The sequence below is a fragment of the Nicotiana tomentosiformis genome, chromosome 2 (genome assembly GCF_000390325.3).
Source record: "Nicotiana tomentosiformis chromosome 2, ASM39032v3, whole genome shotgun sequence".
NCBI lineage: Eukaryota > Viridiplantae > Streptophyta > Magnoliopsida > Solanales > Solanaceae > Nicotiana > Nicotiana tomentosiformis.
In genome coordinates this window covers 180,874,865-180,890,685 of record NC_090813.1, presented here as the reverse complement: position 1 = coordinate 180,890,685, position 15,821 = coordinate 180,874,865, and the positions used below count along the sequence as shown (strand labels likewise).

The 15,821-nt window shown below is 33.7% G+C and overlaps 2 protein-coding genes across 4 annotated transcripts; both read right to left on the bottom strand.

Annotated features, from left to right (window-relative positions):
- Positions 1 to 670: 670 nt before the first annotated feature.
- On the bottom strand, positions 671 to 3,178 carry LOC104086112 (uncharacterized). Its single transcript, XM_009590291.2, has 6 exons — positions 3,073 to 3,178; positions 2,708 to 2,867; positions 2,234 to 2,527; positions 1,977 to 2,089; positions 1,253 to 1,863; positions 671 to 1,111 (listed from the first exon to the last, which is right to left on the bottom strand). The coding sequence occupies exons 1-6, from the start codon at positions 3,176 to 3,178 to the stop codon at positions 671 to 673; spliced, it is 1,725 nt and encodes a 574-aa protein (XP_009588586.2).
- A 4,412-nt stretch (positions 3,179 to 7,590) lies between these two features.
- On the bottom strand, positions 7,591 to 14,664 carry LOC104086108 (mitochondrial import inner membrane translocase subunit TIM10). Of its 3 annotated transcripts, XM_009590286.4 has the most exons (6): positions 14,547 to 14,598; positions 13,825 to 14,046; positions 13,343 to 13,394; positions 12,904 to 12,956; positions 12,575 to 12,683; positions 7,591 to 7,896 (listed from the first exon to the last, which is right to left on the bottom strand). In XM_009590286.4, the coding sequence occupies exons 3-6, from the start codon at positions 13,382 to 13,384 to the stop codon at positions 7,846 to 7,848; spliced, it is 255 nt and encodes an 84-aa protein (XP_009588581.1). In that variant the 5' UTR covers positions 13,385 to 13,394; positions 13,825 to 14,046; positions 14,547 to 14,598; the 3' UTR covers positions 7,591 to 7,845. The 3 variants fall into 3 exon arrangements, with proteins under 3 accessions (XP_009588581.1, XP_009588579.1, XP_009588580.1); XM_009590284.4 differs by lacking the exon at positions 13,825 to 14,046 and having other exon boundaries at positions 14,547 to 14,664; XM_009590285.4 differs by lacking the exons at positions 13,825 to 14,046; positions 14,547 to 14,598 and adding an exon at positions 13,481 to 13,809.
- Positions 14,665 to 15,821: the final 1,157 nt, after the last annotated feature.

Genomic DNA, 15,821 nt, shown 5'->3' with positions numbered 1-15,821 from the left:
TATTGCTCAACATCGTAGATGCTATGAAGCGCTACTTTGGGATTATGCTAGGAAGAAGCAAGATACCGGTACAATTAGTGAGAGCGAGGTGACTGGCAGATTAGGAAGAAGAAAAGGTGCACCAGCTGTGAATGAGAGAACACAAGCCCAGAAGAAAAAGAATTAGTTGCCCTTTTCTGTAGAAAAATTGTAATTAAATTAGTTAGTTGTAGTTGTTTTGTAGTAAAGTTGTAGACAAATTGTTATCTAAGAACAAGTCAGTTGAAGTTTATTTGTAGCAGATTTGTGCTGCAATTGTTTTACCCTATGTTTTGTTATTTTATCCAGGATACTACTACTTAGAATATGAAACATCGGTTATTGTTTTTTTTTGGTGGAAAGTCGTTAGTACTTGATATCGTTATTGTTAGCATAAAATTTCTTTACAACTTAACTACAATTATGTATTATACATACAAAAAATACATAATCCAATCAAGTTATGAAAGGCTTAAATGAATACACTCAGTAATTAAATAAAACAAATACAAACCAATTGCATTAAGAGCTGAAAATATTTCATTATAGGAGACAGTCTTTATTCAATTTATCAACACAATTACACCTCAACTATAATTCTCCAGAACACCTCAACACACTTTATCAAAAAATCTTTTGACTTTATCAAATTTTATTTCCTCTTGGGAGCATTCTTACAAGATCTTTTGTTATGCCCTTCTAGTCCGCAGTTGCCACATGAAACCTTGTACTTCTTTGCATTTAATTCATCACATGATTTGTATCTTTGTTTTTGAGGTCTCCTTGGCTGTCTTTTCCCAGTAGGTGGCATTACAACTTCTTCAGCTATATGTTGTGGCACATTCCATTTGCTTTCGTCAGGCAGCGGGTCTACTGGTATTTCATAAGTATGCAAAAGGCTTTCCCTCGTGTAATAAGGAGAATAATAGTTTTCATAAGACTCATTCTTGTGCCTCAAAGCCGCCAAAGTATGTGCACAAGGAAGTTCATCAAGCTGGAATTGTCCATAACTACATCTCTTATTTTGAAGACAAACAATAAAGCGCTTCACACCATCTATCACTGTATGGATGTGATCTGTTGAAGCCCTCACCTACAATTTCATTACAAACACACAATAAATTGTCAGAAACGTATACAAAAGAACTACAATTATATAACATTTTATTTATAATTAACAGTATATATTTAGTTTGATGGAATCATTGATCTGATGTTACTGGATATAGCTTACTTTCATCTTCTGCGATAATGTCCTGTTGTCCTCCAACTCTTTGTTGTATTTTTTCCCAAGGTATGTGAATGTACCCTTTGCTTTTAATAACTTTTCATTAGTCCAACGTTCAAGAAGAGTCCTCATGTACTCTAATAGTTCTACTATGGGCAGCTCTCTTGCATCTTTTGTTACCGCATTCAATGACTCTGCAATGTTTGATGTCATCATCCACGTTCTGTTCACCGTAGCATGTACTTGAGACCATCTGTGATAGCCAATATCGTATAGGTATGCTTTAACACACGTGTCGATCTCTTCAATTTTTGACATTCTTTCATTAAATTCATCAAGCATGTATGATCGTGCCGTGGAAAAGTACAATTCGCTTAACTTTAGATGACCCTTCTTGAACTTTGACCTTATATTTGTCCAAATATGCCACATGCAAGCATAATGTGGCATGCCGGTATAAACAATAGATGTTGCCTTCAAGATACTCTCATTCTGATCCGAAACAACACACATATTTGGTTTTTCACCATACGCATGTTTGAATTGCTCAAACAACCACTTCCATGATGCGTCATTTCCTGAATCAATAACAGCGTATGCCACTGGTAATATGCTACCTATCACATGTGGCAAAAAGAAATTCAATTTCCATAATAAAACTGGAGATGAAAAAAAAATACATACTAAAAAATAAATTTACAACAATATTTCTACAATTAATCTACAATACCTGCAGCATCCATTGTACTAGCTGTTAACATTATTCCTCTATATGTCGACTTCAAGAAGGTCCCATCAACTACTACAACTGGCCTACAATACTCCCAACCCTTGATGGACGTACTAAGCACAACAAATGCGTACAAGAAACAGTCATCGTCAGTCTTCTGCAATTTAACTACCGACCCCGGATAAGTCTTCTCCAGAATATACAAATAACTTGGCAAGCGACTGTAGGAATCAGCAGGATGACCTCTAAAAAATTACAAAGCCTTTTCCTTTGCTCTCCAAGCTTGCATGTATATTAAGTTCACATCGTGTTCCGACAACATATCAGTTTGTATGTCTTTTGGTGTGTAAATTATCTTACAATCCGCATATTTTGGTATAACCATGCTATCAACTACCGTGGCAGTAGGTTTGCGTTGTATGTATGTATTGTCCATCAAAGAGCATGGGTGAAAGCTGTTGAATTTTCGAACCTTGAACAATGCTGAATCATTTATGCTGGTGGACTTGAAGTGCCATGTATAATTGTCCCCAACACATAGCAGGCAGTAGCTACAGAATAAAAACAATTTAAAGAATGTTATGAAAATGTAGCTACAAAATAATAGGCTGTTTAAGCATAAAAATCTTATATTTAATAATTTATATACAAAAAAACTATAAATTATATATAATTTGTATACAATAATATTACAAACTATACAAAAAAAATATGAAAAATGTTATTGGAACTTGTTCATGACAGAATAGTGCTTCATTGGCATATGTTCCAGATATGTTCCAAAACGAAATTCAATAACATTTGGCATATGTTCTGTTATGATGATATTTTCATATTCCACTATTGCCGGAGATGTTTGCATATCAATCAACTTCAGTGTTCCAGATGAACCTGCACTCAATTAAAGCTAACTACAGTTCAGACATACATTGTAGATAATTTGTAGTAAAATTATAGAACACGTGAAATTCAATACTTCACTATCTATAACAGTTGAACTACACTTGTTATGTAGTATTTTTGTAGCTATATTGTAGAAAAATTGTAGAACGCATGTAATATAAAAAAAAATCACCACTGAAATAACAGAGCAAACCTGCAATTGTGTTCGAATTAGAGATACTGCATTCCAAATCAAAATCACGCAATGTTATACATAGCGGATACATTCCTAAGCTTTTGTTGTCCTTTTTCTTCTCCATGTATACTCGAACTCCCATATCGTTCCGAATTTTTATTGGAGGACAATGTTCATTGACAATGTATTTGATTTCGATAATTTTTTCTGATGTATCGATCATTAGATGCTTTGAGATTGCAGAATTCAATTAACTATAATTTGAATCATCGCTGACTACAATTCCGTCAATATTAAAAATTTTGTATCTCTCAAAGCTATCCCAATTACCATTTAGCTGAAGCATAATAGCTATTTTGGACATTATGTCGCGGAATTTAATACAATTGTAGATAATTGTTTGCAATTTATTTTTCAAAACCTTCGCTTATGGTTGTGAAACCAGAGGAGACAGAGAAAACCAGAGTATCGGCGATGATAAACTAAGAAAATCAGCATAATAGTAGGCTTAATTCAATTGCGATGATTGTGTCGCAAAATTCTCGGAAGAATCCTACGCGATCCCAATCCCCCCTCTAAAAAAGGAAGGCTACTGCAAAAAGGATTTTAGTTTAAATAAATGTATATATTTTGTAGACAAAATGTGTTTAGTCCGAATAATTAAGTAAACATGAGCATTTTTGGTAATAAAATTTCATATAGTGTATAGGAATGAAAAAATCCCAAAGATTTTTCAACCACATAAAGATAGTAGTACTCTTTATATCCTAATTTAGACAACACTATTCCATCTTAAAACATCCCGACATGTTTGACACAATTAAACTACTTTCACAACTTACAATAATCTAAAATCATTTACATACTTAAATTCAAAAGTTTATGAGATATTTTCACTATCAAGCTAACTTTGCAACCACTACCAACCATAAGTTGACATATAAATACTCAGAAGGGAGAATAATTGGTAATTAAGAAAAAAAGATAAAGAGACGCAAGTTTCTAGTTGCAAAATTTCAATGCCAATTGGCAATTGCCCATAAACCAAAAAAGTAATATAAATTGAGAGGAAAAGAGCCCACATTTGCGTAATATGTGGTTCAACTTGTTTTAAGATCGTAATATAATGGGGTTAGAAGCGGATAATTGTAGATGGGTCACTCACTATTTTTGACTTTTTTTCTCAACTATACTATTTTATAAATTTATTTATCTGTAGTAAAGAGGTTATCACTTAATTATATATAGTCTCATATATGAATTAACAATTATATACAAATTAGTGATAATATGCTTTCTTCCCCTTTAGAATCTCAATATCAAACTCGCGAACCAATACCAGTCTTCATTATTCAGCCTCTGTTCAAAATAACGTCGTAAAGGGTAGGGGACTACCTGTACAAGAAACGAAAAGGTTGTGCTTCTCATTGGGAAAATATGGTCTTGGATTTTCTATAGGAAATTAATGCTAGTTATATGTACTGCCAAAGCAGATTGAACTGAAAACCTGCTAATCCATCAAAAACTCTATTTAAAAAGTTTAGAAGCTTTGAATTTAAAAATCGAATTTTGCAAAAGTATTATTTATTTGGATTGGGTATTGTTATAAATAATTGAGAATATTATTTGGAGTTTATATCTCAATTTTAAGAGAATTTGGTGAAGATTCGAGTTTATTTTGGTTGGAATTTCATATTGAAACTCGAAAAAGAAGACATAAATAAATTGTATATACATTTTATACGTCGCGTGTACAAACGACGTAGAAAATATATACAACTAACACAATTGTATACAAGTTGCACATAAGTTCTAGCTTTTTTCCAATTATGTACAACAAAAAATTAAATTTAAGTTGTATATACTAATAGTTTTCACCGAATTTGTATATATTTTAAAAACTGTAGTTACTTTCTGTAAATAGAAAAACCTAACTAAAACCGAGTAAATAAGTTTATAATTTCATATATATACAAAAATAAAATTCCTTTTTTTTCATGAGTCTCTTGCCAAATCGGGACAAATGGTTGCACGGTTGATGTACCAAGCCCAAATGTTATAGACCAACCTAAAAACGTTAGAGAATCCGACGGCGTCAATGAAGGCTGCATTTTAAGATGCGACGCTTCGTGGGGCGTTTGTGGATGGAAGCACCGGGCCAGATGGCTCAGAAGCGCCACCGAAGGATAGAGTTCTTATTTTCTTTTCTTTTTTTTAACATAGACAAGGTGGTGGAGCGGACGAAAAATGGGCCCGTGCAAAGCGTGTGAAAAGGAAGACGCGACAATGATGTCATAACCTTGCCAAAATATGGTGATAAGGCTATAACATCACCGTCGCCTCTCCCCTTTTACAAGCTTTGCATAGTCTCCTTTCATCGGCTCCATCAATATGTGCGGGTTATAACAAAAGAAGACTCGGTATCCTTGTGCAGCGGTTCTAAGCCGTCTGGCCTAGTGTTTTCATCTACGGACGTTCCACGTAGCGTAGCCTCTCTTACAATGCAGCTCTTATAGACACCGTCATTTGCTCCAATGTCTTCACTTTAGTCTACTCAAGGATAAAACTCAAAGGTTAATTACTATCGAATTGGTCTCACTATCATAAATGCACAAGATTCGATTTATCTCATTAAAGGCACACAGATTCACCTTTTCATCATTCCATCATGATTTTTTATTTTTTTTTATAACCGTAGTGTCCGGATCAGCTTGCGCGCACCTCGATTAATTCCACGGGATACCTGCCACCTCCCACCAGCAACAGGTACCAGATAACTCTATCCACCAAGGCTTGAATAGATGGGAAGAAATCACCTAGTAATTGTCTCCACTGGAATTTGAACCTGAAACCTCATGGTTCTCACCTACTTCCCTGACCACTATGCAACACCCTGGTATCATTCCATCATGATGCAAATCCTAACTATTCTAGAAAATATATAAAAATTATATAAGATATATTGCATAGCACTTCTCACTTATAGTGTTTCTAATGTGAAAATTAATCTTTATCTTGTAATAAAAGTTAAAATATTAGCAATTTTACATCTTAAATAGGACAATGCCTCCTTCATTATTTGAATTCTAACATTAAACAATTCGAGTAAATTACACTAGCATCCCTATAATATTATGACTCAATTATATATATTCGTTGTATTTTAACGTTAAAAACTTACTCTCTTTTGTGAAGGGGATCCTACGAACATATTATTATTTTTGATAATTTGGGCCGGGGAAGTTAAATGATTAACTGCATATTGAATCATGTACATAATGGGTTTTAAGTGTCTTGATTGAAATATAGAGATAAAAATCATATTTGTGTAGAATTTGCAGTATATAAAAATAGTGTTTGATTTTGAATACGGAGAATGTAGCCGCAATTGAGGCATATTAGGATAACGTTTACAGTAATTAGTCCCAGAATATGCGTGTTGTGCATTTACCCAATACCAATAAGCATTCAATTAAAATTTAACATAAATATTATATATATTTAACAATATGTTTAAATCATAAAATAAAATTTTTAAAAGATATAAGTTTTTGAAAATTACGAATGTTAATTATATTACAACAAAAGAAAAAAATCATGCGTGGCATTAAATGACTACATTTTTATCAAAAGTTTGTCCACTGCTTTTTCCAATTGATCAAAACTGCAGTTTATTACCAAAGAACTCTACCTTTAAAAGATTAAACTCAACACAAAATGTTAGTTGGCTTTTAAGCTAATAAATGGATCCTAAAAATGTCTATAAAAAACTTAAGTCTCTAAGAAAAAAGGTTGTCTTCATCGAAAAAATACTAAGGCTGGCAAAATAAATGAATTTGACAAAATAAACCAAACGCCTCCTTAGAGGCTCCCTGTAGCTCTGTTGTCTAATATTTGAAAACGATATTGACTTAATCAATTCTAAAACTTTTTGTTATTGCCAATCGTTAAATCATTCAAATAATAGTGAACTAATTTTTTCTTTCAATTAAATTGTGACTTGTGAGATAATTCAATCAGTTGATTATTTATTTTTATTGAAGTCATTATATATATAAGCCTTGAAAGACAATATGAATGAGAGAAAAAAGAAAAAAAGCACTTACCTTGAACGCCGGTTTCTTTGCATCCTTAACAAGAATTCTGGAAAAGAGATAATGAGCCTCATATTTTAGTTTCTATTTGTAAAATAAACAATATATACATATTAAAAAGACTTCGCAAAAATTCCAGTACATTCTAGTTTGGACAAAAGTTCTAGTATTTTGCCTATGAACCAATATATATATATTGTTACACCCCTTGGGGTGCGGCCTTTCCCCGACCATGCGTGAACATGAAATACTTTGTCCAACAAGGCTGTCTTTAAACCAACTTACATGCACCTCGACTAATTCCACACATTTTTTATTTGAATTAAAGGATGGCTTGATTGAATAACATTTTTTACTAACATCAATAAGGGCCACGCTTACAAGAAAGGCCATGGTAAATTGAAAGTCTAGATAGGAAATTCGTCTAACAATGACAAATGTGGAAAGAGGAAATTTCAGTTACATTAAGAAGGACAATATGACAAAGCTTTAATTAAAATACTTCCATATAAAGAAGGAAGTCACTGGAACTAATCCTAAAAAAGGAACGAAAACCTATATGCTTACCAACCGCAAAAATACATTACTGTAAATCTCAGAAAAACATCAAAATTTCAAGGTTTTGGTGGCGATAACAAAACCATAATGCTAATTCATATGATATCCTGGTCTTTATATGGTCATGCGTAGAAGAATTTCACAGGGGTGATCGTCCATTACCGAGCATCTGACCGATAAGGTTTGTTGCCTGAAAATAAAAATAAAAAGTGACTTGAATATTTGACAAGTGCAGATGTACCAAAGCTATCTACATTTTCAGCATAAAATTACCAGAGGACATCTGAAACATATTTGAATAACAAAATTGTATGCTAGTTGTATTCAACTCGAGAAGCCCGTTAATGTGCATAGAGTTTGAGAAGCATGCATGTGGCATGAATTTACCACAAGCTGAAGAATCACAAAAAACATTAAAGTAACACCGATACGATTGTTTGACAAAAAATTAGCAACTAAAAAGAGGTCTGACTTATAAGTAGCTGTTCACTATGTTCAGATTTAAATTTTTGATTTGGCTCAAATTAGGGCTCTTTAACCAAGAATATATGACCAATACCTGCATCAACTACCACATAGCATCGACATGCATATAGATCCCGAATCAGATATCCCAACAGAGTGCATTGATGTTGTCCCCTTTTTTGGGTTGGGGTTGGGGTTTTGTGTGTGTGTGTGGGGGGGGGGGGGGGGAGGGGATAAAGTAGTGTGATTTATATTGCTAGCAGCGATTGGTATTTTTACCAGCTTCTCTTATGCTTTTTGATGGATTTATGCCCCATTTACTGTGACTAATTGACTAACCATGGTTTGATGTGAGAGCATAAAATATGGAATAGCATCAAACACTTGCATAAAATTGAGCAAAGGCCAAAACTGAAGAAGGAACTGAAGGAGCAAAAATTCAGCCTTCGTAGCCAAGTGCTTCAGGTCTTCACAGAAAAAAGGAGTTGCGAAATAAAGGGACGACAAAGTTTGAAAAATAAGCAAAGGGTGAACATTGTGAAAAGAAAAGAAGGTGAGTGTTGAATTCTATAGTGCTTAGGAAGATCGTAATCACTTATTACCCATATTTCTATCCTACCCCTATTTAAAAGCCTACATTATATTCATTCAAGTCCTAAATAATTCCAAACTAGGTGCACCTACATTAGAGGAGATTTCTACCAAATACTTCAGTTGCTTATTATCATTTCAGCACTTTTATCCAAACACGTAACTGATTACTTAATAAATAAGCTTCAGCACTTAAAAGTGTTTTTCAACACCTAATGCTTATCAAATATCAACTACATTAAATCAACTAAGCGAAACATGCTCTTAAGACCCTTGTTCACTACTCTCCAATAATATAATGATATATACTACATAGAAATAGATAGATATAGATACTAAATTGACATTAAGCTCCTTTTAAAATTTTAGTTTAATATTCAACTACTTTGGGCCAATGACAATAGTATTTGCACCAAAGCACGATTAAACACTAATTATTGTTATCGCATTGAAGATTATTTTCCCAAAATATCAAAAAATACACATCAACTAAATCTTGATATTCACAAGAGACAAATCGTTCCTCATACAATTAGCGCAATAGGATATATAGATTTTTGGAAGTCGATTATCTGCTTGCGAGCCACATCTTGATTTAGGCATCACATAGGCCAATTTGGACATCTTCACGGATCAACTTGGGCTACTCTTTTCTTATGGGTTATTTTGGGCATAGCCCAAATCATCCCACCAGCAAAATACATTTTACCCAATCCATTAAATTTTGGGGCGGGTTATAGACTTCTGGCCAAATTTGCAACCCCTAGATTTAAAAAAAAAAAACACTTCCAAAATAATGAAACGACATCCTCTAACTCTCTATTAGCCCAAGCATCATCATCTCAATTGAGTGGCGAAATTGACCCAATAATATATAACTCACCCAACCTGACAAAGATTTAACCGGACGGACAAAATGTGTTTTGTTGGTCTACTTATTTGGGCTATGCCCAGAGTAACCCATTAGAAAACAGTAGCTGAATTAACCCGTGGAAATGTCCAATACTGACTCGTGCCCTAACTTCACCCTTGGGCTAGGCATTAGTAGGTAAATAGTCCCCTACACACACGCCTAATCCGATAATAAAACGAGGTCAACCCTTGCTCTTCAGTTCTATTCCTGATCTATACCCGCATATGATTTATAACCCCACACAATTGCCAATTGAAATACTTCCAAAAGTCATATTCTAGTTTTCTTTCTACTTTTTGTTCATTATTATTTTCAAGTTATTTACGAATATGAAAAATTGTTTTCAATTCTCTTTCTTGAAGGATAAGTGTGTCCCACGTATTAGTTTCCTGGAAGTGATTATATCTAAGCTTGTTTGTTGTAACTAGTAAGCCACATACTAAATGTTAAGTGATGGTAGATTGGTAGTAACTAATAAAAGCTAATTAACATTTCTACAATTTTTAAAAAGCTTTGAAGTCTCAACATTATTGGTGAGACTATTATTTTCATAATGTTTCTTCAGTTCTGTGCTAAGATTAAATACATCAATTAAGTGCGAGGGAATTATAAAAAATGTTACATAAATAAGAGAAATAGGTATGAAAAAATTAAGTATTTGCTGTTGATTTTACTAACAAGATTGGTTGAGGGCAGGTTGAGAATCTTAATTGATGCCTCCAAAAAGAATGAACAAAAAGGTCAAATTGTGCCCAACCCATTTAGGTCCAAATAAACTTTTGGCAGGTTGGGTCATGATCCACTTGTTGATTCAGCCCATTTTAACTTGCACAATATCGAAGTAAACTGCCCAATTGCCACCCCTAAGTCTTAATTAACTGGTCCGGAATCCACTAAACTATTCAATTACCTATTTTCAAACTTCTTCTACCAACTAGCTATCATTTCAAAACATAAGGAAAAAAAAACTCTTTTGGCCACAAACTAGAGTCCAATTATTTTACTTAACTTTGGAGACATAGTACTCTTTGCCTTGCAATATGTAATCTCAAGTCTTAATCAGCTTTCATGGACTAAAATGAATGTACTAATAGCCTATTTGGCCGTACTTCTTTTTGGCCAAAAGTACTTTTTCCAAAGTTATGGTGTTTTGCCAAGTTTTTAGAAGAAAAAAAAAAGTACTTTTGAGTAAAAGCATAAGCAGTTTTTGAGAAGCAAAAAAACTAGCTTCTACCCAAAAATACTTTTGAGAAAATTATACTTAGAAGCACTTTTTAAAGCTTGGCCAAACACTAATTGCTCCTCAAAAGTGCTTTACAAATTGATTAGCCAAACACAAATTGCTTCTCACTTTCAAAATAAGTTGATTTTAGAAGCACGACCAAACAGGATATAAATTTCTATATTAAACTAGCATGAGTATCACACACACCCCTTAGACTTTATAAAATGGAACTTTTCCTAAATCTAGGGGTGTACAAAGAAAACCGATAAACCGCACTAAACCGACAATCCGAGTCAAACCGGAAAAAAAAATCCGATGTGGTTTGGTTTGATTTGGTTTGGTATTGAAAAATAAAACCCGACCATAATTGGCTTGGTTTGGTTTTAACTAAAAAAAGTCAAACTGAAACTAAACCAACCTGATAGTACATTTATATAATTTTTAAAAATATTTTATACATATAAATATTTATTGTAATTTAATTTATAAATATTTCTTAAACTTTTTCATAATTTTATCTTTTAATGTATTATTTCAAGTTTAGACTTGAAATAATGGTAAATCAATTTTAAAGCCCATAAATGTAGTAACTCAAACAAAGTTCAAATAAATATTAATGCTAACAAAAGAAATTCAATTTAATACTAGGAATGACGATAGTGTTGGATAATTATTTTAGTTTTACATTGGTTTATAATGAAAATGCATCGCTTAGTTTATCTTTTTCTTTAGTGCTTAGTTATGTAATTAATATTAGTATTTATTAGCTATACTTACTTTAGCATGACCTATATAGTATTTTTAGATTATGTTAATTTTTATTATGGCTTATTAATTAGCAATATTTGTTTTATGTAATTTTATTATTTTATCTTTGTTATTGAATACTTTAGTATAATGCTATGACTTATCTCATATTATTGTGTTAGTTTCTTGGAAAATACATTATATAGTTATGTTTTACTAGGACTTAAGAAATATTTGGAGCACAAGTTACATATTTTATGCTATGAAGACTTTACCGAAAGAAAATCCGAAAACCCGAAAAAACCCGAAAAACCCTAGAAAAACCGAGAATGAAAAAGCCGACTTTGTTGGTTTGGTTTGGTTTATAAATTTAAAAACCCGACACCATTGGTTTGGTTTGATAATTGAAAAATCCGAACCAACCCGACCTATGTACACCCCTACATAAATCCATTGTATATTGACTAAAGTACTCATTGAGGCTATCTACCCTGTCCCTTTCCCCAACCTCTGGTGACCCCATCCAGTGACCTTTACGGCTTTACCCTAACTCCCATGCTAAAATGGTAAGAATTACCACTCAGTATGAGTGCTTTGTTTAGATGAAAAACATAATACTTGTTTGCTTTAGTCCACAACTACCAGACAGCCCCGAAAAAATTAGTATATGAACTGGGTTTTTTTTATTATAAGGTCACTATCTGAACTGTTATCTAAACCTAGAAACTGATAGAGTTCCTGGAAAAGCGCATGATACACAAAATGTAAGGAAGAAAATAGTCATAGTTTCCGCTGCTTTTTGAGTGAAAAGGCAGCTATAATTTCAAAACTAATACATTACAGTTCATTTAACTGCAACCAGATCACTTATCCTCAGACCAAAAGGAAACAAAAAAAGTATTAGAATGAAATCATCGAATCATTTACCTGCCAATATTTTGATACACAACGATCGATGCAGCTATTTTCGCCAATATTTAGCTCAGGGTCCTTGTACTTTCTCTCGACACACTTGTTGAAGCATGTTTGAGTGAGCCTAGATCACAACAACAAACATCAATGTATGTAAGTTCAGAAATTTTGTACACATGCCTTCAATGGAAGTAACTAAGCAACAATATTGGAGCGGAATTAGAAGGAAAACTGAATCATATGGATAATCACCAAATCTTTTAATTTTTTTACTCCAAGAAGATTTCATTGTGCTATTAGGTTAAGACTTATGATTGAAATGGTTACAATTTGGAACACCTTACTTGTTAAATAATTCAACCCTGTACTCCATCTCCTTCTCAGCCATGCCAAAAATCTGCATACATAAGGAAAGAGGTGAGGGGGTGTAAGAACCAGAAACATTTTAGCTTGAAAAGTTCTGCATTCAACGTCTTACATAGAACGCAAATACAGTCAAACCTCTCTATAACAGCCTTGTTTGTTCCAGATTTTTTTGGTTGTTATAGCGAAGTACTGTTATAAATAACATATATTATAACATAGCATGGAAATTAGTTTCAAAGAAACTTGGCTTTTGTAGTGAATGGTAGTTATATAGTGATGCTGTGATAGAGAGGTCTGACGGTATTTTGAAATTTGGAAGCTGGAATTACTAACAAATGTGTGATAATCACACAGGAAGCATTTTTCCTTACAGAAAAACAAAGACTAAATGATAAACGCATCACAAAAGTAAAGAACCTGCTCCTTGTCAACGGTTGTTGGTAGGTTATTAGCAGCCATCTTTACGGACCTATGAGATAAAAAGCAACACTTACATCAAAAAGTCTAATTATAGGTCTGAACCCAATGCAAAAAAAAAAAAAAAAAGGAACATACGGCAAAATATGCTAAAAGAACTTTAGCAGTTTAGCAAAAATCGAGGAATGTGAGAACGTTGTCCAATCACAATACACCTTATGTCCTGGGCAATGAATTTACTGTATGTTTAGAAGTCACTGCTGCACCCACTGCCTTCAACTCGATGTTGTGTACATGTTTGTGTACAAGAAGTCTTATTACAGGTCTGAATCCAGTCTAAGAAGCATACAGCAAGATCTGCCAAGAAAACTTTAGCCTAAAGGATGATGCCCAATCATCATACCCCTTTATGCCCTGGACAATGAATCTGCTTTATGTGTAGCAAGTGTTAATGCACACACTAGTTAGGATCAAGTACTTACCATTATGCCAAAAGCTATAGCTGATAGCAAGGGCGCAACTTATTTCTTAACCAAGCCACCAAGCAAGCGCCATGTTCGATCATGATTCCGACCCGGGCCACCCGAGCTCCCTTGCGGGCCTTGCCATAGGCAGGATGTTGGCGTTACCCAACAACACTGCCTTAGACTCCATATGTGTATACGCACACCTTTTGCCGGCAAACTACCCTTAGCCTACCTCATCTATAAGCATTTCTGTTAGTCCACCTGCTAGATCACATTGACTACTCTACCACTACTACTACTACATGTACGAAGTAAAGACAATGTCAAGTGGGCAAAGAATCTACTGCAAATGCATTTGTAGAAGGAGCGGATGTATAGTATTAGCTACGTGTTCTGCCAAACCCAGTAGTTTTGGCTCAGACCCTATATGTGTTAAGATATTTACTAAATATGTAGATATATTAAATTTGAACCCAGTAACTCAAATGGTCATTGGGTTCACTGGAATTCCTAACCACATAAAGTTCAAATCCTGGATTCGCCTCTAGTTTGTTGCTTGTGCAGATTCATCCAACGCCTTCGTGTTGAGGTGTTTGTGTCGTGTTGAGGTGTCTGTTTAACACACAGTATATGAATCTATTGCTACAAAAGATCATAGCGTGCAGTGATAATTTTCGTGCTACTGATAAAAATTCCTAAATCTTCACAACATGAAACAAAAAGTTAATGAAATTTACCGATAAATGGTGTCTTCTGTGCTCTTTCGTCTTTATAGAGAAGGGAGAAAAGGAAATTTTTTTAATTTATTAGGGGTTTAACAAGGGGTTTATTCGAAGTGAATGGAACTTTTGGAGGGTGGAACCCGACCCGAATTCTATAGTTCATGGGCAGTTTGACCGCTTAGTGTTTTTTTTCAGTAGTTGTTAAGGTTAATTTTGTGGAAGGAATAATTACAGTTATTTTGACACTGTTATTACTTATTATTTCCTATCGAACCAAAATATTGAAACGAGTTAAAACAATTTCATATATATATATATATATATATATATATATATATATATATATATATATATATATATATATATATATATATTATTATTATTATTATAAAAACAAGAACAATTTATATTAAATGTTGAACGAAAAAAATATCCCCGAAACATCGATCGACTTTTATAATCTTTAATATTTATATAATTTAAGAATATAATTGTAAATCACATGAGGCAGAATTTCTTTTCTATTTAAACTACACCTACACCGAGACTACAAAGTCGCTTTTGGGTCAAATCTCCTCACAGCCTAATTCTTCGTCGTAGCCTACTTATATTATACCACAAAATTGTTTAACTGTAAAGAAAAATAAAAGCAAACCAAATGAGATACGTAGCTTGGGTCCTTGAACCAAATGAAGCAACAAAGGAAATACAAGAAAAGTAACTGAGTATTAAGAACCTTGAGAAGAGAATATTATATTATTTTTTTTACTCTCTAAGATCCCGTTTACAAATGATTAGACCCTTTTATATAGTAGGTGAGTCCTACTTTTGATACAATTCTAAATATAGTAAGGACCCTCATGATGGGCTAATTAATCGACCTCTTCTTGATACGTGTCGTGATTTTCGCCGAGATTCTCCCCCTAATTGCGGTTGTAACGATTTTTTATTTCTTGGCTCGATCTTGATCCTGGCCGATCTTGATCTTGGCTGATCTCGATCTTGATCGGTCTCTGGGTCTTCAAGCTCGATCTTGATCGGTCTCTGGATCTCGAGCTCGGCAGCATATTCTTCGTACCATGGCTCGATATTACAATGATGAACCTTGAACCATCATATTCCAATCTCGATTAATCATACGAAGGGCAAAATTCGGTTTCGACCGTATACAGATAGTCCCTCGTTTCTCGGAAAGAAGATGATGAGAAACGATATGAATTTTCGAACTTCGACTTGGTGGATGATGATGTCAGCGACGAGTCCGATTGTGACATATGCGACAAACGTCCC